At 41.5% G+C, this 26,625-nt stretch overlaps 1 protein-coding gene across 5 annotated transcripts in view; it reads right to left on the reverse strand.

Annotated features, from left to right (window-relative positions):
- Positions 1-26,625, reverse strand: part of Slain2 (SLAIN motif family, member 2) — a 77,685-nt gene that overhangs the window by 18,211 nt on the left and 32,849 nt on the right. For all 5 annotated transcript variants that reach the window (XM_063273083.1, XM_017599185.3, XM_006250899.5 and 2 more), the window contains 3 exons: positions 17,321-17,469; positions 8,132-8,296; positions 2,115-2,276 (listed from right to left, as the gene is read on the reverse strand). In XM_063273083.1, the coding sequence (XP_063129153.1) occupies positions 2,115-2,276; positions 8,132-8,296; positions 17,321-17,469 (476 nt within the window). The remainder of the gene's footprint in view (positions 1-2,114; positions 2,277-8,131; positions 8,297-17,320; positions 17,470-26,625) is intronic.

The following is a 26,625-nucleotide window of genomic DNA, read 5'->3' on the forward strand; positions in this document are numbered from 1 at the left end:
ATATTTTCAAACATTTAAATATCAAAAAATGAAGTTAATGATTTATTATTGAGAAATTCAACTTAGGATGTAAAATATAAAGAAAAATTCCTTTTCTACTTCTAGAATTCTTCTCTATAAAGTTGCATAAATTACATCCCAAAGTTATTTTTAAACTGAATGAAAATGTATTGTTTGCTTACTTGTAAGACTTCTTACTCTGGAGTCTTAAGTAACAAGGTAAAGCCATAAATTAAAAACAAAACAAAACAAAAAGCAGTTCTGCTGTAAACACAGAACCCCAAACCTGGATTGAAGGAGCACTGAGGGAGAGCCATGCAGACACTGAGCAGACTGCAGTAGCCAGCATACAAACCTCTAACATCATAAGGAGGGGAAGGAATCTAGGTGCATCATCATCAAGTCCTGCTTGCTCCTGGCATCCACTAAAGGGAGTGCAAAGGCAGATTCAAACCTTTTTGCACAGAAACTGCTATCGAAGGGATGAGTTCCAGGGTATCTTTTCTTTTCTTTTTTTTTTTTTTTTTCTTTTTTTCGGAGCTGGGGACCGAACCCAGGGCCTTGCGCTTCCTAGGCAAGCGCTCTACCACTGAGCTAAATCCCCAACCCCCAGGGTATCTTTTAAAACCAGTAAAACTCCTGTAAAAGGAGTGCAGTGGCAGAGCAAACATGAGGTGGATCCCCATGAACTACAAAATAAAGGGCAAGCAACCCCTCCAAATCCTTAGAACTGCTAGGTTTACGTAGCCCTGTGGTCTGGGATGCACAGAAGTGAACGAGTTACTTACTGCAGTACAGAGCAGTAACAAGACAGCAAGGCAATAGAATAGAGAACACTGCTTTAGAAAGGAAGTCAGAACCCAATGCAGCCTCTCCAGTAACAAGGGAGAACTTTAAGCAAGTCACAATCAACATAGTATTTTGCATTTCTCACTGTAAAAACAAAGGCACTTAGCCAGGCAACAGCTCAAATATGTAATTCTAATTTTTAACTACTGTATATACATCTTAATGAACCATGCTGTAAGAGTAAAATCATAGCTTTAAAAAGGGAGGGCAGGGAGATGTCTTCAATTTTCTAGCATAATGGCTTAGAAAGAACTACTAGGTATAAAAAGTTATGATTTCTACTATTTGCTCCCAAACACAGTGTCAAAACTACAGAAAGTAGCCTGCAGAACTCTCCACAGAAGTCAGAGTTCCAAGTAAAACCTGAGTTTGCTCTAAGATGCAGAATTAGGCGGCATTCTCTTTGCTGTGCATGTAACTAGCATCTTACTGACCCTACCCTGACTCAGTGGGGAGAGGGAAAATCACAGAAGAAAGTTCTGTGTGATCAGTGTTTTGGGTTAAGGAATCAAGGCCGCATGAAACTCTGCATCTTTCTAGGGGAAGTCATACTAAAGTGGAAATGAACCAGTGGAGTAGGAAACAGTCTGCAGTTTCCTAAGACCTACAGCTTGACAAGGCTTACAACATATCTTACAGACATCATGCAGTAGGTACAAGCAAAGCTCTTCAATTTGTTAGCTGTGGTCCGCATGCTCGGCCACTGTCAGGACTCTGACATGCACTTCACTGAAAGGCTGCAGGGTCAGAGTTCATCGTGTGGCATCCTACAGTATACACATGTGCAAGAACAGCACCGCTGCCCTCCTGCATTCAAAGAGAGCCAGGGTATCCATCCTCAGAAAGTATGAAAAGGTTTTGCCTGTGGATACCTTGAGAGCACCAGGGGCGACATTAGAGACTTACGGGGGGTCCAGTGTGACTGAGATACCACAGTTTCATGGAAGAGTAATAAATGAAAAGATAAAAGGCTTCCTAGGTATTTAAGACACAGAAGAGTAACAATTACAGCGGCAAGAGCCAATACAAACTGCACGGGATACAAACACCACTCACAGACCTTTCTTATCCTTCCTACAGCCAAACTGTCTTATGTAAAATACAATTTGAAAGCAAGTACATATGTGGCACTGGTCTCTGAAATGTTTATACTTTCGTCATCTTACTATGTTTCACTTATTACACTTTAAGATGCATAATAAAGTGAACATATACAACAATCTGTGTAGTAACAAAACTCTCAACTTTTAAGAATGAAAACTTACTTTCTTCCTGCATCCGGGCTAGAATCTGCACATCAGTTACGTCATTTAGCTTATAGTTGGATCCAATTGAATCTTCATCTAATTCTGAAGCACTTAACTCACTATCTATAGAGGACTGAGGGCTGAGTGGAGGGTTTCTATCTGATGAGCTCTTGAAGTTACCTTTAGGAAAAGGAAAAAACACATCAAATCTTAAAAGAAAAAAACTAAGCTAAAACATTTGGTACAATTAGCCAAATAATGACAACCTTTGATTTGGGTTTTATTCTGCCATTTACAAAATTCCCCAAAACTAAAATTAGATACTGACCTCATTAGGAGAAAAAAGTATAACTTAAGTCCCACAGATAGTTAAGCTTTCCGCAAGTGCCGCATACACAATAACTACAGGCTAGACCAGTGGCTCTCAACCCTCTTACTGCTGCAGCCCTTTAGGACAACCATGCTGTAGTGACCCCACATGTTGTGGTGACCATAACATTCTTTTTGTTGCTACTTCGTAACTGCAATTTTGCTGCAGTTATGAATTATAATGCAAGTATCTATGTTTTCCAGTAGTTTTAGGTGACCCTTTGTGAGCCATTGGGCCGGAGAATTTCAACTTTTATAAGACAGTCAGGGAAACCATTCTGTAAGTAGATGAGTGTAGGTACAGTGTTTTCTCAAATTCTGTCATTAGCAGCATCATAATCTTTTCCTTGAAGAAAAAAAGTACTTTCCCTAAACAACACAATTAATTTGAAAAAAGTAATTTTTTAAACATTTAAAAACCAGCTCCCCCCAAAGAATACTAAGTTAATTTATCCTACATGATGCCATGCTTGCCAAACTAGTAAAGAACAATAGACAGTAGCAAGAAAATTAGTACATTAAAAAAAAAAAGTATTCTATAATACCAAACCAAAAGGAGAAAACTACAGAAGCAAGAAATATACATAAGAATTTAGTGTGTTTCTTAGGAAGGCTAAGCCTTCTTCAATGGCTCTCTGTTTTTGGTTTTTTTTTTTTGAGACAGGGTTCTACTTTGTAATATAAACTTTCCTTGAACTCACTATGTAGCCTCGGCTAACCTCCAACTTCCAATCCTCCCGCCTCAGCCTCCCAAGTGCTAGGATTATAGGCATGCAATACACCTAGTTTTCCAAAAAAATTCCCCGTTACAGTTAACCATCCATAAGCCACCTAAGGTCCCTCTTTGTCCAGGAAGCATGTTTGTAAGGAAGCAGCTTCTTCTCTTTGCAGACCCCATTTTTACCCTTCTGTCTGTAGCCGTCTTCATGCCCATGGGCTGACCTTCAGATCGGTGACCTGCTCTGTGGACAGCCATCTTTGACTGGCGATACACTTCTTTGCTCCACCATCCTTCCCTCTCTTCTTGACGCCATCTCCACACCCAAAGCCCCAGCTCCAGACCGGTGGTTTGGAGACCATCTTTGCAATGGTAATGAGACAGGTTATCCGCTAACTACCTTCACCTGGCCTAGCTCAGATCAGCCAGATTATTGCATAAGATACAAAAATAAAGAAGTCCACATGTTCAACTCAAATTGCAAATACAAGAACAACATGAATGGCCAAGACAGCATATCTTTCTTCAAACCCACTAGAACTACATAAATGTTCCCTAGATAAACTCCAAAACACAGAATTTAAAAGGATAACCATAAACTTTGTCAAAGAGTTAAAAAAAAAATCCTTTGACCTCTAAAAGGTTAACAACAATGCCTGAGTGATGTCTAAGAAAATACAAATACACAGCTGGATAAAATGACAAAGATAATTTAAGATTTAAAAACTGAATGCAACAAAGAGATAGAACTAAACAGACACAAGCTAAAATGAAGATGGACTGAAAATTCAATATGCCAGTAAGAAAACTCTGGGGGAGTTTTAGAAGAAGAAATATATCAACAGCACAAGAATATTAGGACTTAAAGTAGAGGATTTGGATGAAGTAAGACTATAAACAATACAAGCATAAAAAAAGAACATGCAGGAAATGTTCAACACCACCAAAATACCAAGCCTTTGAACTAGAGGTATAGCTGAGGGAATACTAAGTCAGTGACACAAACCAGAGTTAATAAGATCAGAGAAGAGAATGATCCAAAACCAAGCAAAGATTTACCGATGCAGATACGGCAAACACACCAAACCCCAACCAGACAAGACCAAAACGAAAATTCCCATGGTATAAACAACCCCTTACTGAATGATGAGTTGGTCAAAACAGCAATCAAAATTCCTCAATAAAATACAAGCAAATCTAGGCACATTATCCAGAAGGTCATCCACCATGATCATGTTAGTTTTATCCAGAAATCCAAGTTTAGAGGGCACAACATATATAAGTTAAAAAACGTAAGTCATATAAATGGACTTAAAGGTAAAAATAATTTGATCATCTCAAAAGATGGGGGAAAAAAAAAGCCTTTGACAAAACCCAACACAGTTTCATGATAAGTCCTAGAGAATGTAGGACTAGAAGGGACCTCCTAAATACAGGGTAGATATGGAAAGGCTAACGTGAAGATTATCATGAATGGAGACAAACTTGAAGTAATCCCATAAAACTCAGGAATACAACAGTTGTCCACGTGCCCCCCTCCTTTTTAATACAGTGGTGGAAGCACCAGCAAGAGAAGGAAGTTAAAATGATACAAATAGGAAAAGAAGTCACGTAACCCTATTTGCAGATAATATGATACTATAAATAATATATAAATTTATAAAAACTATAAATTCCCCAAAAAATTCAACCAGAAAACTTTTACAACTGATTTTAGCAAGTGACAAGTACACAACTGATTTATAAAAATCAGTAGCCTTTCTACACACCACCAACAAACATACTGAGAAAGAGGTCATGGATACATGCCCATTTACATTATCAAAACAATCAAATATCTTGGCACAAACCCAACCAAGGTGACAGACTCCACGACAACTTCCAATCTCTGAATGAGATGGAGACACGAGAACATGGAGAGGTGCCATGCTCATCAATCAGTAGAATTACTGTAGTGAAAATAGCCATCCTATTAAAATGACATACAGATCCAATAAGAACCTCAATCACAGAATCAGGAAAAAAAAATCCTAAAATTCATATAGAACCAGAGAACATCCTGGATCGCCAAAGCAGTCATGAACAGAAAGAGTAATACTGAATGGAGTGCCATGCCAGGCCCCAAGATACAGTACAGAGCTGGAGTAATAAAACAATATGGTAATAGCGCAAAACAGATATGCAAACCCACAGAATAAAATAGAGGCCTCAAACATGAGTGTTCCTAACTCAGCCACCTGACAGTCGACAAGAGACCAAACACACACACTAAGAAAAGACAGTATCTTTAACAAGTGGTTCTGGGGAAAAAAAAAAGGTGTCTACTCGTCTCTACTCAGATGAATGAAATTGAACCTGCTATCATCCTACACAAAACACAGCTCAAAGTAGAACAAAGACCTTAATTTGAAACCTGAAATACCAACACTCCTAAAGAAACAGGCAATATCTTACAAGATGTAAGTGTTGGAAAAAACTTTCTGTATAGGACTGTACTGGCTGGTTTTGTGGGTCAACTTGACACAAACCAGAGTCAACAGAGAAGGAGCCTCAGTTGAAGAAATGCCTCCATGAGATCAAGCTGTAAGGCATTTTCTCAGTTAGTGACTAATGGGGGAAGGCCAAGCTCAGAGTGGGTGGTACCATCCCCAGGCTGATGGTGGTCCTGGGTTCTATAAGAAAGCAGACTGAACAAGCCATGGGAATCAGGCCAGTAAGCAGCACCTTCCATAAGTCCTGCATCCAGGCTCCAGCCCTGCTTGAGTTCCTGTCCTGACTTCCTGGAATGATGGAAGCATAAGCCAAATAAATCCTTTCCTCCCCAACTTGATTTTTGGTCATGGTTTTTTGCTGCAGCAACAAAACCCTAAGACAAGGACCTAGCTGCCCAGCAACCAATACAATAATTGACAAGTGGGACCTTATAAAACTAAAAAGCAGCCTGGCCATTGGACACACACCTTTAACCCCAGCACTTAAGAGGCAGAAGCAAATGGATTTCTGATAGTTTAAGGTCATCCTGGTCTACATAGTAAGGTCCAGGATAGCCAGGGCTACATAGAGAGCCTGTTAAAAGACAAAAACAGCAAAAAACTAAAAAGCTCTGTACAGCTAAGAACAACAAGTCACAAAGAAACCCACAAAATGGGAGATAATCTTCACCAGCTATACCTGACAGAGGATTAAATAATCAGGACAAGGAACCTGAAATTCAGAATGAAGGAAACAAATGATTCAATTAAAACATGGGCTAGGGGGTTGGGGATTTAGCTCAGTGGTAGAGCGCTTGCCTAGCAAACGCAAGGCCCTGGGTTCGGTCCCCAGCTCTGAAAAAAAAAAAAAAAAAAAAAAAAAGAAAAGAAAAAGGGAAAAAAAAATGGGCTAGGCTTCTCAACAGAGATCACAAAAGGAATCCAAATGGTTAAACAGTACCTCCAAAGTGTTCCTCGTCCTTGGCAATTAGAGAAAGACAAGTTTAAAACAATTTTGAGATTTCATCTTGCCCCATCCAGAATGACTAAGACCAACAAAACTGACAGATGCTGGTAAGACTGGAGAAAGAGAAAGGAACCCTCATTCACTGTTGGTTGGAATGTAAATCTGTGGATGCAGCCATTTTGAAAATCAGTATGGAAAATCCTCAAAAAGACAGAAATAAATCTATTTTGTGGTCAACCATCTCCTTCCTTGGCCTGTGCCCACCAGACCCGACCTCGTATCTGCAGATACCTGCTGAGCCAGGCCCACTGCTGCCCTTCCCATGGAGCCAGGAGTGAAACAGCCTAAATGCCCTTCCGTTGATGAATGGACTGTGAAAATGGGATGCATAGAGACACAGGAATACTGCTCAGCTGTAAACACTAAAATCAAATCATGAACGATTATAACTCAAGACTGAAAGACAAATGCCAGGTTCTCTTGTCTGCCATTTCTAGCTCCAAATATTCATAAACATGGAATGCTGAACCAGCAGAGTATAAAGGAAGCATGGGTCGGGAGAGCTCTAGAGAGGGAATAATACATGATATGAAAAGGAAAACAAAAATGGAGGAGGAGGGGCTTCGTCTGTCAACTAGCACGAGGGGCAGACAGGCAGGTGGGACTCTGGAGCTCACTGGCCAGCCACTCTAGCCAAAACATGAGCTCCAGGCCCAGTGAGAGACCCTATCACAAAACTAAGGTGGAAAAACTAAAGAAAAGACCCAATGTCAGCCTCTGGACTCCCCATCCATGTGCACACAAACACACATGCACACACGCTCACAGCTAAGCAGCACTCACAATTTTAAGGGAAGCCGCACTAAAAAGTTAAAGAAGGCGGCAGTTAAGAGTGATGTGGTAAGCTAGAGAAGAGTGAACTACTCAAGCAAAGGGCCAGTAGCAGACCAGGGCAGACTCCCAGACCACAGCCGGTCCTCCTCACATCTACTACAGCACCCGATGCTCTTGGTACATTCACGCAGAAAGAACCTTATGCTTTGAATTAACCGTAGTACCAATGCTTACTAAACCTCTTTTAAAAACAAGGCTGTAGACTTTATAACCCCAACAGGCTGTAAATAGGTTTTATTGGTTAAAGGAATCAAATTTGTGTTCCTGTTTAATTAACCAGATTTTTTTTTCTTTTTTTCGGAGCTGGGGACCGAACCCAGGGTCTTGCGCTCGCTAGGCAAGCGCTCTACCGCTGAGCTAAATCCCCAACCCAATTAACCAGATTTTAAATACTAATTTAAAAACCAGATTTAGGTAAACACCAAAGAAAATTATATACAGAAACTAGGTCGCCACTAACTTATCTTTGTATCCCTGTTGCTCAGTACAGTAACTAGTATAAACAGCACATCAACGAGATTCTCTCCTACTGCTTCAGTTTCATAAATAAACTGAACCTAAGCTTCTGATGAGTTGTGACTTTCAGAGGTCGGCCATCAGGTAAGCCACTCCTTACCTGAATTTCCAGGAAGTATAAGCTGCTTGACTATGGGAGGTCGCACTGGTGTTGAGGATGGAGAGTTGAAGCCACTGCTGTAAGGGCTACTGGCATTTGGACTATAAGGGCTTGAGTAACTCATAGAGTTGAAAGGATTATTGTATAAATTTTGCCTCTTGAGAGCTGTATTAACGAAAAGGAAGAAAATCAAATTTAGTAACTGGTAAAAGGTTAACATTTCAAAAAGTTTTCTTACTAACGATTCATGGGTCAGGACATGATGTCCCATTAAACATCCTTTTACATAACTGTGTCTGTGTCCACAGATTAGTGCTGCTGTCAGCTTGGGTAGGAATTTCACAGGAGTCAGCAATGACTGGACTTGTAACTGGTTCAAACACTGAGAATAGGTGACTGTTGAGTGTAAGTCACAAGTGTGACACCTCTATCATCCAACCAGAGCTTAAGGATCATGGTGGCTAGTCTAACAGTGTTGGGTCTAAAACAGCAAATGCAACCACACCTCACACACGAATCAATCCTTAAGTGGACACTTCTTCCTTCCATTACAGAACATTTTCAATATTTACAAACAAGCCAAATCCCAGAGAACATAGAGACATTGGCTCAGAGAGAGATTATCTTAAAATAGCAGGCACTCAGGGAAGGGTAGCTACGTTGGTAAAGAGTAGGGAGGAGCAGCTTCGGGAAAGTAGCTGAGTAAGATGTGGTCCAGTATTTGGGAAGAAGAGGCAGGTGGATCTTTTTGGATTTTGAGGGCAGCCTAGTCTATATAGTGAGTACCAGGTCAGTCAGAACTACATAGTAAGACCCTGTTTCTCACCTCCCCCACCCAAAAAAGTAGCAGACATAATAGAAGTCCTGATACACTATGCCCAGAAGCATGAAATCTATTCAGTAGCAAGTTAAAGCTTTAGGGTTTTTTTGTTTGGGGGGAGGGATGGGAGAAGGAGGAAGGATTGTTGTTTGAGCAAAGAGCACTGTGATATAGTCATATCAGAGAGAAAACATGATAAATAGACTAGACTAGGTAATAAACTGACTAGAAATGAATTTTAAAAAGGAACAGACATTAAAAACTGGAAAGACGAATAAAGAAAAATAAATTAGATGGCTGAAGTTCTGGTTTGCCTACTGATAGCACAGTGGATGGTTTAGGGAAGAGGAAAAAGAAACAGTTGTCTAGTTAGACCATGTGATTATACACATATTCTCTGTGAGATTGCACAATTTCTACATATTTGCTATGTATTGCTATGCAGCATGATCATAGAAACGCCAACCTGAACAGAAGCAGAACTGCTGATTTCAATCTCCTCTAGTTTATTATATTTGCTTACTACCAGCATGTCCCTCTTCTGTGTTCTTCACAACACTAAAGACCATCATTATGCCAAAGATTCCCACAGTTGTTTTCAGTCCCAAATTTTCCTCTGAGCTTTAATGTCAACATTTCCCCACAGGTATGGCCAATGTGTCCTGGAGTCAGCATACCAAATTTAATTTATAATCTTTCTGCTAAAATCAATTTCTCCTACAGGACCTAGGGGAGATCCCTCATTTAGACTGGTGTGGTGGCTTGAATAATAATGGCCTCTATATATTCATATGTTTGAATACTTGATCCTAGTTAGTGGAACTGTTTGGGAAGGATTAGGAGGCATAGCCTTGTTGGAGGAGGTGTGGCCTTGATGGAGGAAGTGTGGCCTTGTTGGAGGAGCTACAGCCTTGTTGGAAGAGGTGTGGCCTTGGAGGAGGTGTGGCCTTGTTGGAGGAGGTGTGGCCTTGGAGGAGGTGTGGCCTTGTTAGTGGAGGCATAGCTTTGTTGGAAAGGTGTGTCACTGGGCATGGGCTTTGGATTTCAAAAGCCCACACCCTTCCAGTTGTGTATCGCTTTCTGCCTTGAGCTTTCAGGTAATATTTTGAAAGCTCTTCACTACTGCTCCAGGACCATGCCCGCCTCTATTGCTCTCAACCATGATGGTCATGGACTCACCCTCTGAAACTGTAAGCAAGGCCCCAGTGAAATGCTTTCATTTTAAAATTGACTTAGCCATGTCCTGCCACTCAAGTGGAAAGCCTAGAAATCACTCATGGTGCTTCCTTCTATTTCTTTGTATCTCATTTATCCCTTTTATTACTCATAATCCCCCCATGATATTAAATATATTGACTTTATACATAGTTCTTACCTTATAAATCCTTCCCAGCTCAAAAGATAGAAATCAGAATTTGTCTTTCTCTAGGTCAGTCTAGAAATTCTAATATTCCCCTCCCTTTCTGTCATGGAGCTGGCTACAAAGAAAAAGTTTTTCACCTATGTTATCTGATAGATTAAGATCCCTATTTCAGAAGGGGTCTTGCTAGCTTCCCTAACGAGTTTATCATACCCTTTGACACAGTGGTCCATGCTCCAATCAGGCTTTTGCATAAGTCTCCATTAAAATCTCAAAGGGGAAGCTCGGGCGATGCTGGCTCTCAGTGGGTAAAGGGCTGGCTGTGCAAGAATGAGGGCTGGAGTTTACTGCCTAGCTTCCATGTAAATGTGACAAGTGTGTTGGCCTGTTTGTAACTCCAGCTGAACACAGGACCCCAGAACAAGGTGACTATAATCTCTCAAATTTCTAGGTAAGTTTTGCCTTATCAAAAATATATTAAAAAAAATCTTCTTGAAAAGAGGAACGTTCAATACTACAAAGTTCGAACTTGCAACTGCTTATTTTTCCATTTAGGAAGTCAAAAGCGACTTGGCATGGTAACACACAAGTTTGATCCCAACACTTATGAAGCAGAGACAGGTGAAGCACTCCGAGTTCAAGGCCAACCTGGTCTACAAAGTGAGTTTTAAGCAGCAAAAGTTACACAGTGAGATGTTACTTCAAAAAGACTTACATATATATTTTAAATATATACATTACATACATATTTTAAGTAATACATTATACCTATGTAATTTGTTCTGTGCATGTAGCTATGATTAAATGCTGTTACAAAGATATAGTGCTTGATAGCATGCAGTTCTGGTTAAGAATAGCTGTCTTACATGCCTCCACAATTAAAAACATCATTTATATGTATGGGTATTTTTGTCTGCATGTATGTTAGTGTACCATGTGCATGCCTGGTACCTCTGGAGGTCAAAAGAGGAATTCAGATCCCCTGAGTTACAGTCAGTTGTGAGCTGCCACATGGTGATGGAAATCGAGTCCAGGGCTTCTGGAAGAGCAGTCAGAGTTCTTAATTGCAGAGCCATCTCCAGGTTTTCACACAGTTGGTATGGCCCCATCAGCTCACCGGATCCTAGTTTTTCTGTACATGTGCTGGTCTGTCTGTCCTTTCTTCACCCCTTACTGCCCCAGTCATGTCTCGGGGCTTGTTTAGAAGTTGATATACAATCCAGTATGGCTTTGAACTCAATCTTTCTACTTCACCCTATACTAGAATTACAGACACATACCACCCACCTCCCACTTCTTTTAGTCTTAAATACCCTTGTTATAATAAGACAAAGAATCTTTCATTCAAAATTGTTATTTTTGAGATACAGCAACCTTACTATCATCCCACAAATCTAGGTTGGAAACTGGCAAATGTCCCCATTCTGTTTTAAACCAAGAACTGGAGAACCATAACTTGCGAGTCAAAATCAGGCCACTCCCTGTTTTAAAATTAAACTGTACTCAGTCTTGCCCACTGTCTTCTTAGTCAAGGTTTGTAATCCTGCATGAAACATCATGACCAAGAAGCAAGTTGAGAGGAAAAGGTTTATTCAGCTTACACTTCCACATTGCCTCATTGCTATTCATCATCAAAGGGAGTCAGGACTGGAAATCACGCAGGTCAGGAAGCAGGAGCTGATGCAGAGGCCATGAAGGGCTCACTTACTGGCTCACTTCCCCTGGTTTGCTCAACTTGCTTTCTTATAGAACCCAAGACCACCAGTCCAGGGATGGCACCACCCACAAGGGGCTGGATCTTCACCCCTTGATCACTAGTTTAGAAAATGCCTTGCAGCTGGATCTCATGGAGGGTCCTTTCTCTGTGATAACTCCAGCCTGTGTCAAGTTGACACACGAAACCAACCAGTGCCCACTTATTCATATATTGTCTACATCTGCCTAGGTGCTGTGTGCATATATGTGTTCTATGTAGACACATGTGCCAGTACCTGTGCAGAGGGTTAACAAGGATAAGGGCTGTTCTATCAGTTTCTGCCTTATTCCTTTGAGATGGGAGTCTCTCACGGAACCTGACGCTCTGCTGGCAGCCCCAAACCCTAGAAACCCCCTGCCTCCATCTTCTAGCACTGACTTCAGGCACATCCATGGTACACTTGCCTTGCTGCAGGGGTGATGGGGATTTAACTCAATCTACACGCAGAACATGTTCTTACACACTGAATCATCTCCCCAGCTTTCTAGAAATACTCTGAATGTCTAATAATACCATCTGACTAAAATTTAGTCATTTCACATGGTCTACAGATTTATAACAATCTTTTTTACTCGATTGCTGACTGAATATAATAGAAATCAAGGTCCAGAGTATCATTCTAAAAGAGAATTCATATTGAAACAAAATCTTTTTGAAACTCATATAAAGACTTTGTTTTTTCAAAGAGGCTTTTTACAGAGATGAAAAGACTCAGAGTCAGCAGCTCTGTAATTACTTCCTGTGAGTTATCTGCACATAACTATTACCTCTAGCAAGCCAGCTTAACTCAGTCTTTCCTCTGCTTTCTCATTCACTTGCAGCTTAAACTCTAACCAAAGAACCCACGTTTATAATAAACCCAAAGCAGAAAAATGTAAGCACCCAGCTGTACAGCAAACGCAGAGTCTAAAAGCAAGTGAGTTACATGCTGCCGGGATGGACGGCTCGGTGGTTAAGACTAAAAGCAAGTGAGTTACATGCTGCAGGGACGGCTCAGTGGTTAAGAACACTTGCTGCTCTTGAGAGCCCAGGTTCAGGTCCCAGTACCCACATGGTGACTCATAACCATTTATAACTTAGGTCAGAGGTTCTAACACCCTTTTCTGACTTCTGTGGGCCCTACACATGCATGCACAAACATATGTACATAAGAAATACTTGGTTGGGGATTTAGCTCAGTGGTAGAGTGCTTGCCTAGCAAGCGCAAGGCCCTGGGTTCGGTACCCAGCTCCGAAAAAAAAGAAAAAAAAAAAAAGAAAAAAGAAATACTCATACACATAAATTATTTTTTAAATTTTTAAGTGTCTACAGGCACGAAGGCCTGAGTTCCGTTCCCCAGCACTCATGCAAAAGTCTAAGTGCAGCAGCACACATTTGCAAATGCAATGCTGGAGCAGGAGGAATAAGCTTTTTCAAACAAAGGGGTCTATGGGGCTATAACATATGCAAAATACAGCTAATCCAACTTCAAAAGTCCCAGAGTCTATCACAGTCTCGACAACCTTAAAGTTCAAAGTCTCTTCTGAGATTTACACAGTCTCTTAACTGTAATCCTATATAAAATCAAAATCAAAAAAGCAGATCACCTACTACCAATATATCACGGCATAGGATATATAGTGCCATTCCAGATGTCATAGTGAAGAAATACTGAACCAAAGCAAGACCAAAAACCAGCTGGGCAAACTCTTCCCATGTCTGATGTCCAGCTCCTCTCAGCACTGATGACCACAATGCACCTCTTTCTCTTGGGCTGGTTCCGCTCCCTGTTAGCAACTTCCCTCGGTCGGTATCCTTTATCTCTGGCATCTCTAACATCTTTGGGTCTCCAAGGCAATGCCAACTTTACAGCTTCTTGTTCCAATATCTGGGATCTACACATGATCTTTTGGGCTCCTCCAAGGGCTTGGGTCACTTCTCCAGCTCTGCCCTCTGTAACACTCTAGGCTCTAGTTGACTGGGTTCCACTGCTGCTGCTGTTCTTGTTGGTCATCCTATTGTACTGGCAGCTCCAAGATGTCTTCCCCTGCAACCAACAGGCTTCACCAATAGGCTCATAGGCTTTCTTTATGTTGCCAAGCCTCAACTTCTTTGCATGACCCCTTCTGTCCTGGGCCACCAATTGCCAACTGAGGCTGCACCTTCACCAATGGCCTTTCCTGGCCTCTCATGGTGCCAAGCCTCAGCTGTTCTCCATGGCCTTCAAAACCAGTACCACCTGGGTGACTCTTACACATTATCACGTCCAGATACAGCCTGAGGTACATGCTTGGTTATCTCTTTATGCTCTCAGAACAGACTTCCCAGAGGATTTCACCTCAATAGTACTAGTCTCTTCTTCAATCACCATTAATTTTTTAGTTCAGCTAATCACCATCAATTGTCCCAGTAACTCTTTCTACTCTTGACCCTATGTCGGAGCCATATGGCCAAAGCTGCCAAGTTCTGCTGCTTGGTGGGGATGGGACATGTCCATTTGTTTGATTACATTATCACCAGCTTTCTGTTTTCCAATGGTTTCCTTCACTGCCTAAGCTTAGCCATTCTGGAACTGAACTCAGAGATCTGCATGCCTCTGTCTCCTGAGTTCTAGGATTAACAATGTATACTGCCACACCTGAACCTAAGCTTTTCTTTACCTAAAACTTGCTCTGTACCAGGCTGGCCCTGTACACAGAGATCTACTTGTCTCGGTCTACTGAGATCAAAGACATGTACCACCATGCCTGGAACTAAGTTTTTCATGGTCAGTATGCCTCAAGATTTGTATTAAAAGTATGCCATCCCACATCAAGATCAGGATCAAAAGCCTATGGCTTCCGGCCTCAAGATAGGGATCATAGGGGTGCCCTCCATTTCAGATTGTAGTTCATTCCAGATATAATCAAGTTGACAACCAAGAATAGCCATCACAATCCATCCCTTGTCACTCTAACGCACAATCATATCTCTTTATGTCCAAATAAAAACAATAACCAGGCCATAATAACACCTAACATGAAATATCTATTCTTTGTTCAACTGCAAACAAATAAACAGTAAGTTTAGCTGGGTGAGTTCTTGCCCCAAGGTCACCATTCCTTTAAGTCCATTTAATATCACTGAATACAGAATTTAGCTCCATTTCACTTCCTGGTGCCCCCTTCACTCTTTGAACTACAGCTTTTGTATTTTTTCTTTCTCAAGTTGCTACTCCTGATCAGAAAACACTCTTCATAACAGTGAGTCAGAGGGCAGAGTCTAAACTAGGCTTTTTGGAGACTCCTTTGTCAATGCAATTAATCTAAATCTCTTCACTTCAGCCTCAGGCAGACTCTTCCGACAAGGGCAAAAAAGGAGCTACCTACATTCTTCACCAAAATATCACAAGAACAGTCTGTAGGCCACATACTAAAATTCTTTTCCGCTGAAACTTCTTTGAGCCCCACAGTTCAAAACACCCTCATTTACACTGTCTTCCATGCCTCTACTAATATGGCCCATTAAGCTCTACTTAAAGCATTCTATTGCTTTCAAAATCCCCAAATCCACATTCCTCCAAACAAAAGCATGGTCAGGCTTATCACAGCAATACCCTACTTCTAGTAACAACTTCTGTCCTAGCTTGGGTTTTATTGCTGTGAAGAGACACCATGACTAAGGCAACTCTTACAAGAGACAACATTTAATTGAGGCTGGCTTACAGTTTCAGAGGTTCAGTCCATTATCATCAAGGCAGGAAGCATGGCAGAGTGCAGGCAGACATGGTGCTGGAAAAGGAGCTGAGAGTTCTACATCTTGATCCAAAGGCAGCCAGCAAGAGGCTCTCTTCCACACTGGGCAGAACTTGAGCACTAAGACCCTTCAAAGCCCACCTACACAGTGACATATTTCCTCCAACAAGGCCACACCTCCTCATAATACCACTCCCAGGGCCAAGCATATTCAAACCACCACAGAGCTCCATTGTCAGCCAATCTAGCTGTATCAGTGAGTTCCGAGTTTCAGTGAGAAAACCATCTCAAAAATACAAGGTCGGAAGCAACAGAGAAAGATACATGTACTTGCTAGTCAACTAGACACAGGCTAGAGTCATTTGGAATTAGAAAATCTCTACTGAGTAATTGCCCCACCAAAAAATCAGATTATCTTGATTGATGATTGATGCAGAAGGCAGCACTAGCTCACTGTGGAGGATGCTACCCCTAGGCTGATTCTCCTAGGTACTGTAAGAAAGAAGGCTGAGCAAGCCAGCACCCAGTATTCCTTCATGGCCTTTGTATCCACTCCTGCCTCCAGGTTACTGCCCTGTCTTCCCTCAGTGATGGATGGATTGACTATAAACTGAAATAAACACCCTCCTCCCCAAGTTGCTTTTGCTCATAGTATTTTACCACAGCAATAGAAATGCTATCGAAGCAAACACCCAATGTCAACCTTTGGCTTCCACATGCACATACACACATAACATACATACATGTACTTGTACCAACACAGGTATGTGCATAAACTCTCATGAACACCACTACATAGATACACATACATAAAAAGCCTATTCAGAATTACTCGTGCTTCATAATCTCATGAACAGTGATTTTAAAGACAGAGATGCAGGAGAGACGGTGCGCTCCCGTATCTCTTCCCACACCGCCGTGGCACACTAAGTGGCACAAACAACCATGAACACGTCCTGTAAGCTTCGTGAACACTCTAACAAAACAGCATTAAAGCAATTTAAAATGTCAACTACAAAAACAGAAAAGAAAGCAAGCTCTGAGAAGGAGGAAAAGTGAGTAGAGAGGCATCGTCTGCGAGCCGGAAGCCCAGCTACACTCTTACATCCGTTACCGTCCCCTCACTCTGCGAGGAGCCCGAGCCCTGCTCATGGAGCCCACAGCATGAAGACAGGGACAGGCAGCTTCTTCAGTCAGGCCCTGGTAGCTCTGGGCTCCTCATGTGTGTCTCCAGCACATTCACTTACCAAAGTATGGTGTGTAGGATAAGTTTTGATGACATGAGACAAACATTTTTCATTTTAGGAAGTTTTAGGTCATTATTAGTAAAATTAAAACTCATAATCTCAGGTATAATCCACTAAAGAGAGACTAGGATTTTAAAAAACTGTTATCACATGAATGTAGCCTTCATGATGAAATACAGTGAGATTCAGAAAGGCTAACAAGCAAGAACTGCCCACTTAAATATGCACATTCAACTTATATGCTTTCAAGCCAAAAACAATGAATGAGTTCACAATTAAAGCTATAGACATACCTGACATAGTTTGATCAAGTTTGTGGATAAGGGACTTTTTAGCACACTCCACATCAGGACTTGGATAATCCAAAACTTGCCTGCACCAAACTAATGGACTAACAGATTTCTGCATTGGTGTGAGTTTTTTCTTTGGTGATGAGTACAACCTAGAAGAAAACAAACACAAAGGGCACATTCGTTACTGAGCACAGGAATATTAAGTAGGGTCTTCCTGTGTCAGTTTAAGGAGACGACAGTAAATGATGGGTACGCTTAGCCATAACTACTCACTGTGCAAGAAAATGATAAGCCCCAAATCTCAACCACAAACTGAACCCAAAGGTTTGAGGTTTGGTATGTCTGAGAAGACCAGCATTCAAATCAAAGCACACAGAGACTACTTTGGGTTCCAAAGGGAAGGCACAGCTGCTGAGAAGCTCCTGAAGAGGCCACCAGGAAGGCAAAGGTGAGAAGAGGTGGGAGATACACTTGAATTTCTACACTGGAGTTCCTCCTCGGATTAGTCAGGTGTGCTGGTGGCTAATAACCATCTCACGTGGATACTTGGTTAACTCAGACTGACTGTGCCAGAAGCCACCACTCTCACCTTTTACTTTAAGCAAATTAAGCCAACAGTATAAAGTGGCGTTCTGGTAAAATAGTCAAACATTTTTCTACAATAGGACTTTTTTTTTTTTTTACAATTAAACAAACTACTTCCAAGAGCAACATAAAATTTTCATTCCTTCTCTCTTTCTCTCTATCTGTAGTTTCTATCTGGCACTACCATTTAGCTTCGACAAATGAAGACTGTATAGGGTAAATAACTCTTATAAAGTTGTGGGTTCATTTTCTTTCCAACTTAAATACTGCAAGTGTCTGTAACAATCTCCATACTGGCACCTCTGCTTTAAAAATTATGATGACTAATGCATATTGATTCTGTTAGTTCAACCTCTGTATATGAATATCATTTACGCAACCTTTTTTTTTTTTTTTTTTTTTTTTTTTGGTTCTTTTTTTCGGAGCTGGGGACCGAACCCAGGGCCTTGCGCTTCCTAGGTAAGCGCTCTACCACTGAGCTAAATCCCCAGCCCCAACTTTTTTTTTTTTTAAATGACATTCCACACTTTTTTTAGGCAAGGTATGAGTATTTGCCTGTATATTGATCAGGGTTTTACTGCTGTGAAAAGACACCATGACCAAGGTAACTCTTATAAGGAGATTTAATTGAGGGTAGCTTACAGGTTCAGAGGTTCAGTCCATTATCATCAAGGAAGGGTAGTGCCCAGGCAGGCATGTTACAGGAGCTGAGCGTTCTACACCTTCATCTGAAGGTCACTAGAAGACTGGATCCCACGTATTTCTCACTGCCCACCCCACAATGACACATTTCCTCCCAAGAGACCACACCTACTTGAACAAGGCATTTCTAATAGTGCCACTCCCTGGACCCAGTATACTCAAACCACCACAGCCTGCAGGTATGTATATGCATGTCTGGTGTTCTCAGAGGCCAGAAAAGGGATCAGATACAGACAGTTATGAGATGTCATGGGGGTTCTGGGAGTCAAATGTGCATTCTCAGCAGGAGCAACAAGTGCCCATAACTACCCTCTCCAGCTCTATTTCACCACTTCTAATAGGTAACTTTACTGGTTTCATATAACTTACCCACACATCTCACATGACAATCTGATCTTGGTAATATAATTTGTCTGTTGTTGGCTATAAAACTCATGATAAAAAAAAATTCAAGGAACACAAACAGGAGGGGTTTTTTATTCTATAGAAAAACATTCTCAGTAAAAGAAGTCAAACACATCCATCATGCTGACATGTTGTACTATCCCATTCCCATCAACAGAAGGTGCCTAAGGAAAGACAAAGGGCAGTGCGTGTCAGGGTTAAAAGTGGGTGCTGGGGGGTTGGGGATTTAACTCAGTGGTAGAGCACTTGCCTAGGAAGCGCAAGGCCCTGGGTTCGGTCCCCAGCTCCGGAAAAAAAAAGAACCGGAAAAAAAAAAAGAAAGAAAAAGTGGGTGCTGGGTTCCTTTCCTTTAGGTGGTACTCAGTCCTGGCAATGGTTTCATGGTTCTAAGTACGCTAAATTCACTGAACTGTACAATTAATTCTCAGAATTTTATGGTAGATAAGCTACATAAGAATGGGTACACTTTATGGTATTATAAATAATATTTTACTTTTAAAATATTTTAAAAAGTTGAAAGGTGTTTAGTTACATTCAAATACGCAGCTACTATAAGCTAAATGAACTAAACCGGTAATTAAAGCCCAATTGAATGAAAGTATGAGCACCCTGCTCACTACTAATCTACACCCACATCTTTCTGTTTCTAGAATGGCACTATGTATCCCAAGAACAGGGTCTCTCCATTTCCTGCCTGTCTCAGTGTCACTAGCCCTCCTCCGCTTAGAAGCCAACTGCCTTTCCTTGCTTTCCTATGGGGAGTGACTGATCCTTCCTCCATGAGCAGATAGAGTTAACAGAGCACCTTTTCCAAGACCAGAGAGACACACCCACTGCCTATCACCCAGTCTCTTATTCCCACTCCCGCACACCACTCCAAGGCTTAAAATGGAGGCCTACAGGACACTGATACAATATTATTCCTTGGCTAGGGAACTTTTCATTGATTTTTCAAAGTACCTGTAAACCTCCCAGAGGATAAACAGGCTGGGGTGTCTCATATATGTGGATCTACTCTTAGAAAGACAAAGTTAAGAAAAAGTCAACAGAAAAAAACGCAGCAGGACATGATGGCACACGTTTATTCTAATTCCATCACTTGGAAGGCAGAAGCAAACAGATCTCTATAAGTTCAGGTCCAATCTGTTCTATGAAATAAGTTCCAGGTCAGCCAGAGCTACACAGTGAGACCTCGTCTCAACAACCACCACCAGTACAGCAAAAAAGAGAGAAAAAACAAGAGAAAATAAATCCTAATAAAAACACTTGTAACGAATATATATTTTATTTGCTCATTTCTTCTCCCTTTTTTTTTTTTTCCCGGAGCTGAGGACTGAACCCAGGGCCTTGCGCACCAAGCTAAATCCCCAACCCTATTTGTTCATTTCTTTTTTTTTTTTTTAATTTAGAGAATACTTTATTAGTTTTTGTAATCAAACCCACGTAGATAAGACCTTACATATTTAATACAGTGTGTTACCCCTGTACAAATGGAAAAAACTTAAGTTCAACATTTCTAGACCAATATGGCTGTTAATTTCTGTACAGTGCCAACTCAACACAGTAAACGGGGATACTTTTTTCCAAAGTTGACAGCACAGCTAAAGTTTCAAAAAATTCAAATTATATATCTGTATATATATATTTATATTTATATAAAAAGACCAATAATAGCAGTGTGTTATGCATCAACAGCAGCAACAGCTTTTCCAGGTTCTGCAGTCATCTGAACAAAACTGTAGAGACATCCAGCACACTCCATTAAAAAAAAAAAAAGTAAAAAAACAAAACCCGAGAAAACAGCACAGTTCTGTTACTCTTGTGGTACCTGGCACCATTTTTTTTTTTTTTAATTAGCTTCTCAATCATCATCTGGAAAGAAAACATTCTGAGCAACATCATTGAAAACAGCTCTGATAAAGCACGGTCACTACTACGTGTCATAAAGCAGGTACAAGCTATTTTACATCCACAGAGGTATGATACAGTACTGTCCTACATCTATAATACTAGAGGATACAATTTAAAAGGCATTATTTGAGACTTGATTCTACTTTTCCAGCAGAGGGCCCAAAGGATGTTGTGACACAGCTTTGTAAAGAAACATACTCTAGACAGGATTTCCTTTCACTAGTGGCACAGTTCTAAGGATTCATTCTCTCCATGAATGTCAGCTAAAACCGTTATTAAAAAAATGAAATATCCCTAGAACAAAACCGTATAACCACCGGATTCACATGAAGATGACCTAGTGGAGACAAGCTGGACCTCACCTTACCAACAAGCTATCAAATCTGTTATGTTTAAACAGTGAGACCTCCAGGGAAGGAGATGCCAAGTAGTGCTTCAAAGCTTAGGACCACAATCAAACACAGCATCCTTTTCAACAGAAGCAGAAGCTCATCTGAATATGCTCAAGGATACTGACATCAACATTTAATCATCTCCTCACTCATCCAGGAAGAAGGGGAGATCAGTTACTACTGTACTTTATTGTGTTCAACCAAATCACCATGTTACAAAAATAGCAAGCTGCCATAATAAAAAATAAGGCTCCTCTATCTAGCACCAGATAGCATCATTTTACTTTCAAGCCTAGAAATTGCACACTTGTATATAAACCAACCGAAGATGAGGATTGAGAGTTCATCTTGGTGGATTTTTCCTTTGATGAATATGAAGTGTCCTTCCTTATCTTTTTTGGTGACTTTTAATTGAAAATTGATTTTATTTGATATTAGAATGGCTACTCCAGCTTGCTTCTTCTGACCATTTGCTTGGAAAGTTGTTTTCCAGCCTTTCACTCTGAGGTAGTGTCTGTCTTTGTCTCTGAGGTGTGTTTCCTGTAGGCAGCAGAATGCAGGGTCCTCATTGCGTATCCAGTTTGTTAATCTATGTCTTTTTATTGGGGAGTTGAGGCCATTGATGTTGAGAGATATTAAGGAATAGTGATTATTGCTTCCTGTTATATTCATATTTGGATGTGAGGTTATGTTTGTGTGCTTTTCTTCTCTTTGTTTTGTTGCCAAGACGATTAGTTTCTTGCTTCTTCTAGGGTATAGCTTGCCTCCTTATGTTGGGCTTTACCCTTTATTATCCTTTGTAGTGCTGGATTTGTAGAAAGATATTATGTAAATTTGGTTTTGTCATGGAATATCTTGGTTTCTCCATCTATGTTAATTGAGAGTTTTGCAGGATACAGTAACCTGGGCTGGCATTTGTGTTCTCTTAGGGTCTGTATGACATCTGTCCAGGATCTTCTGGCCTTCATAGTTTCTGGCGAAAAGTCTGGTGTGATTCTGATAGGTCTGCCTTTATATGTTACTTGACCTTTTTCCCTTACTGCTTTTAATATTCTTTCTTTATTTTGTGCGTTTGGTGTTTTGACTATTATGTGACGGGAGGTGTTTCTTTTCTGGTCCAATCTATTTGGAGTTCTGTAGGCTTCTTGTATGCCTATGGGTATCTCTTTTTTTAGGTTAGGGAAGTTTTCTTCTATGATTTTGTTGAAGATATTTACTGGTCCTTTGAGCTGGGAGTCTTCACTCTCTTCTATACCTATTATCCTTAGGTTTGATCTTCTCATTGAGTCCTGGATTTCCTGTATGTTTTGGACCAGTAGCTTTTTCTGCTTTACATTATCTTTGACAGTTGAGTCAATGATTTCTATGGAATCTTCTGCTCCCGAGATTCTCTCTTCCAACTCTTGTATTCTGTTGGTGAAGCTTGTATCTACAGCTCCTTGTCTTTTCTTTTGATTTTCTTTTTTTTTTTTTTTTTTTTTTGGTTCTTTTTTCGGAGCTGGGGACTGAACCCAGGGCGTTGCGCTTCCTAGGTAAGCGCTCTACCACTGAGCTAAATCCCCAGCCCCTTCTTTTGATTTTCTATGTCCAGGGTTGTTTCCATGTGTTCTTTCTTGATTGCTTCTATTTCCATTTTTAATTCCTTCAACTGTTTGATTGTGTTTTCCTGGAATTCTTTCAGGGATTTTTGTGTCTCCTCTCTATGGGCTTCTACTTGTTTATTTATGTTTTCCTGGAATTCTTTCAGCCATTTTTGCGATTCCTCTCTGTAGGCTTCTACTTGTTCTCTAAGGGAGTTCTCCACGTCTTTCTTGAAGTCCTCAAGCATCATGATCAAATACGATTTTGAAACTAGATCTTGCTTTTCTGGTGTGTTTGGATATTCCATGTTTATTTTGGTGGGAGAATTGGGCTCCGATGATGCCATGTAGTCTTGGTTTCTGTTGCTTGGGTACCTGCGCTTGCCTCTTGCCATCAGATTATCTCTAGTGTTGCTTTGTTCTGCTATTTCTGACCGTGGCTAGACTGTCCTATAAGCCTGTGTGTCAGGAGTGCTGTAGACCTGTTTTCCTGTTTTCTTTCAGCCAGTTATGGGGACAGAGTGTTCTGCTTTCGGGCGTGTAGTTTTTCCTTTCTACAGGTCTTCAGCTGTTCCTGTGGGCCTGTGTCTTGAGTTCACCAGGCAGGTTTCTTGCAGGGGAAAAGTTGGTCCTACCTGTGGTTCCAAGGCTCAAGTTTGCTCGTGGGGTACTGCCTAAGTCCTCTCCACGGCGGCAGCAACCGGGAAGATCTGCACCGCTCTTTCCGGGAGCCTCCGTGCACAAGGGTTCCAGATGACGTTTGGTGTTTTCCTCTGGCGTCTGGATGTGTGCAGAGTGCAGTCTCTTCTGGTTTCCCAGGCGTGTCTGCCTCTCTGAAGGTTTAGCTCTCCCTCCCACGGGATTTGGGTGCAGAGAACTGTTTATCCGGTCTGTTTCCTTCAGGTTCCGGCGGTATCTCAGGCGCAGGGGTCCTGCCGCTCCTGGGCCTCCCCTACGGGAACCCAGAGGCCTTATACAGTTGCCTCTTGGGCCAGGGATGTGGGCAGGGGTGGGCAGTGTTGGTGGTCTCCTCCGCTCTGCAGCCTCAGGAGTGCCCACCTGATCAGGCGGTAAGGTCTCTCTCCCACGAGTTTGGGAGCAGAGAGCTGCTGCGGGCCAGGATCCGCTATTTGTTCATTTCTTAAAAGCATGTGGACTTCTTAAAAGTAGTAACTTTGGTCTACTAAAAATATTTAATTACACTTTCAAAAGAAAATGTCCCCACCAGACTGGCCTGAAGGCAAGCCTGTGTAGGCATTCTCTTAGTGAGTGATATGAAGGGCCCAGTCCACTGTGGATAGAGTCAACACCAGGCCCATAGTCCTGATGGAACTAAATTTTTAAAAAATTGGCCAGGCAACAGTAAGCGGCACTCCTCCACAGCCTCTGTATCGGTTCCTGCCTTGAGTTCCTGCCCTGACTTCCTTGATTGATGGGCTACATATTATAGGATGAAGTAAACCCTTTCCCACCCATGTTGATTTTGGTCATGGGGTTTTCTCACAGCAATAGAAACCTTAACCAAGACACCTCATTGTCCTATTAAAATGAAGTCACAGAGGTCCAATGAGCTGAGCCTCACTCACAGAAACAAGGCTCCCAGGAGCAGGTGTGTTACTTCAGAGCCTCTCCCTGCTCCCTAGGGTACATGGAGCCCTGGGGAGCTGCTCTTCCACACTCTTCATACGGAGGTGGTGTGAGCCCGTGTTTCCATTTTACTGAAGTAGGACAGGTGAATCCTTGGGGCTCACTGCATAGGCACCCTAGTCTATTTGGCAAGTTCTAGTCACGGAGCAGAAGACAAAACACAAACAGAAAATAGATGGGCCTGTGGGATGATGACACACAAACAGGAGAGAGATGGGACTGTGGGATGACGAAACACTTCTGTCAGAGGCCAACCACTGTTACCTCTTACAGATAGCAAAACTCGGGTTTCCATTGCCATCATCCTGGCCAACTTAACAAGGCAGGGAAGGAAATAGTAGTTGATGAGGGCTTCTGAATTTGTTTTTGCTTTTTTGTTTGCTTTGACAGGGTTTCACTGTGTAACATTGGCTGGCTTCACAGAGATCCACCTGCCTCTGCCTCTTCCTCTGCCTCCCAAGTGCTGGGATTGATTAAAGGTCAGAGCCTCCACTCTTGCCTTTCAAATATCTTCCTGTTGTTGAAGAGCCCATCCTCTCTACATCTTTGATTCCTCCTGCCAGACAATGATGGATCAACACTCTTCAGTCCATTTGCTTTATAGTATTAGTAATTTAAGTATTTCACAGCACTGTATTTAAGTTAAGAGTTAGCTGGTTGCAGTGGGTGATGGCCACAGACCCTTTTCCAAGGTAGGGGTGGCCGACTTTCTTCAGATCTCTCTAGTTGTTTTATTATCAATGCTGATGCTGAACAAGCATTTAGGATACCTGCTGTGTAGATTAAAATACTGTCATTGTAGTCTACATCAATGGTTCTCAATCTGTGGGTTGCAACCCCTTGGGGAGGGGGGCTGTTGAACAGAAGAACCCTGTCACAGGGGTCACCTAAGACCATCAGAAAACAAATACTTATTCACAATTCTCAATAGTAGCAAAATTAGTTATGAAGTAGCAAGAAAATAATTTTATATTTTGAGTCACCTTAACATGAGGAACTGTCACAGCATAAGGGTCATAGCATTAGGAAGGTTGAGAAACACTGATATACATGGAGAGCCTTATACTCTTTTCGTTTTCTTTCTTTCTTTAATAAATTTAGATTTGAATTGTACAAAATTCAGTTGAAACATAATAAAAAAATACATTGACAGGTACATAACTGTCAGTTAGAAATTTACTTTTGAGCACTTTCCAAATTAGTAGTATTCACCTTTCCATATTTCCTAAATTATTTTATCACATGACGACCTGCATAACTGAATTTTAAAATGTACTTATTTTATGTATGTGAGTGTTCTATCTGAATGTACACCTACAAGAGATCACATTATAGTTACGAACCACCATGTTATTGCTGGGGATTGAAGTCAGGACCTCTGGAAGAGCAGACAGTGCTTTTTTTTTTTATTAACTTGAGTATTTCTTATATACATTTCGAGTGTTATTCCCTTTCCCGGTTTCCGGGCAAACATCCCCCTAACCCGCCCCTCCCCTTCTTTATGTGTGTTCCCCTCCCCATTCTCCCATCATTGCTGCCCTCCCCCCAACAATCTAGTTCACTGGGGGTTCAGTCTTAGCAGGACCCAGGGCTTCCCCTTCCACTGGTGCTCTTACTAGGATATTCATTGCTACCTATGAGGTCAGAGTCCAGGGTCAGTCCATGTATAGTCTTTAGGTAGTGGCTTAGTCCCTGGAAGCTCTGGTTGCTTGGCATTGTTGTACATATGGGGTCTCGAGCCCCTTCAAGCTCTTCCAGTTCTTTCTCTGATTCCTTCAACGGGGGTCCTATTCTCAGTTCAGTGGTTTGCTGCTGGCATTCGCCTCTGTATTTGCTGTATTCTGGCTGTGTCTCTCAGGAGCGATCTACATCCGGCTCCTGTCGGTCTGCACTTCTTTGCTTCATCCATCTTGTCTAATTGGAGGGCTGTATATGTGTGGGCCACATATGGGGCAGGCTCTGAATGGGTGTTCCTTCTGTGTCTGTTTTAATCTTTGCCTATTCCCTGCCACGGGTATTCTTATTCTCCTTTTAAAGGAGTGAAGCATTCACATTTTGATCATCCGTCTTGAGTTTCATTTGT

This window comes from Rattus norvegicus, chromosome 14 (genome assembly GCF_036323735.1).
Source record: "Rattus norvegicus strain BN/NHsdMcwi chromosome 14, GRCr8, whole genome shotgun sequence".
Lineage (NCBI taxonomy): Eukaryota > Metazoa > Chordata > Mammalia > Rodentia > Muridae > Rattus > Rattus norvegicus.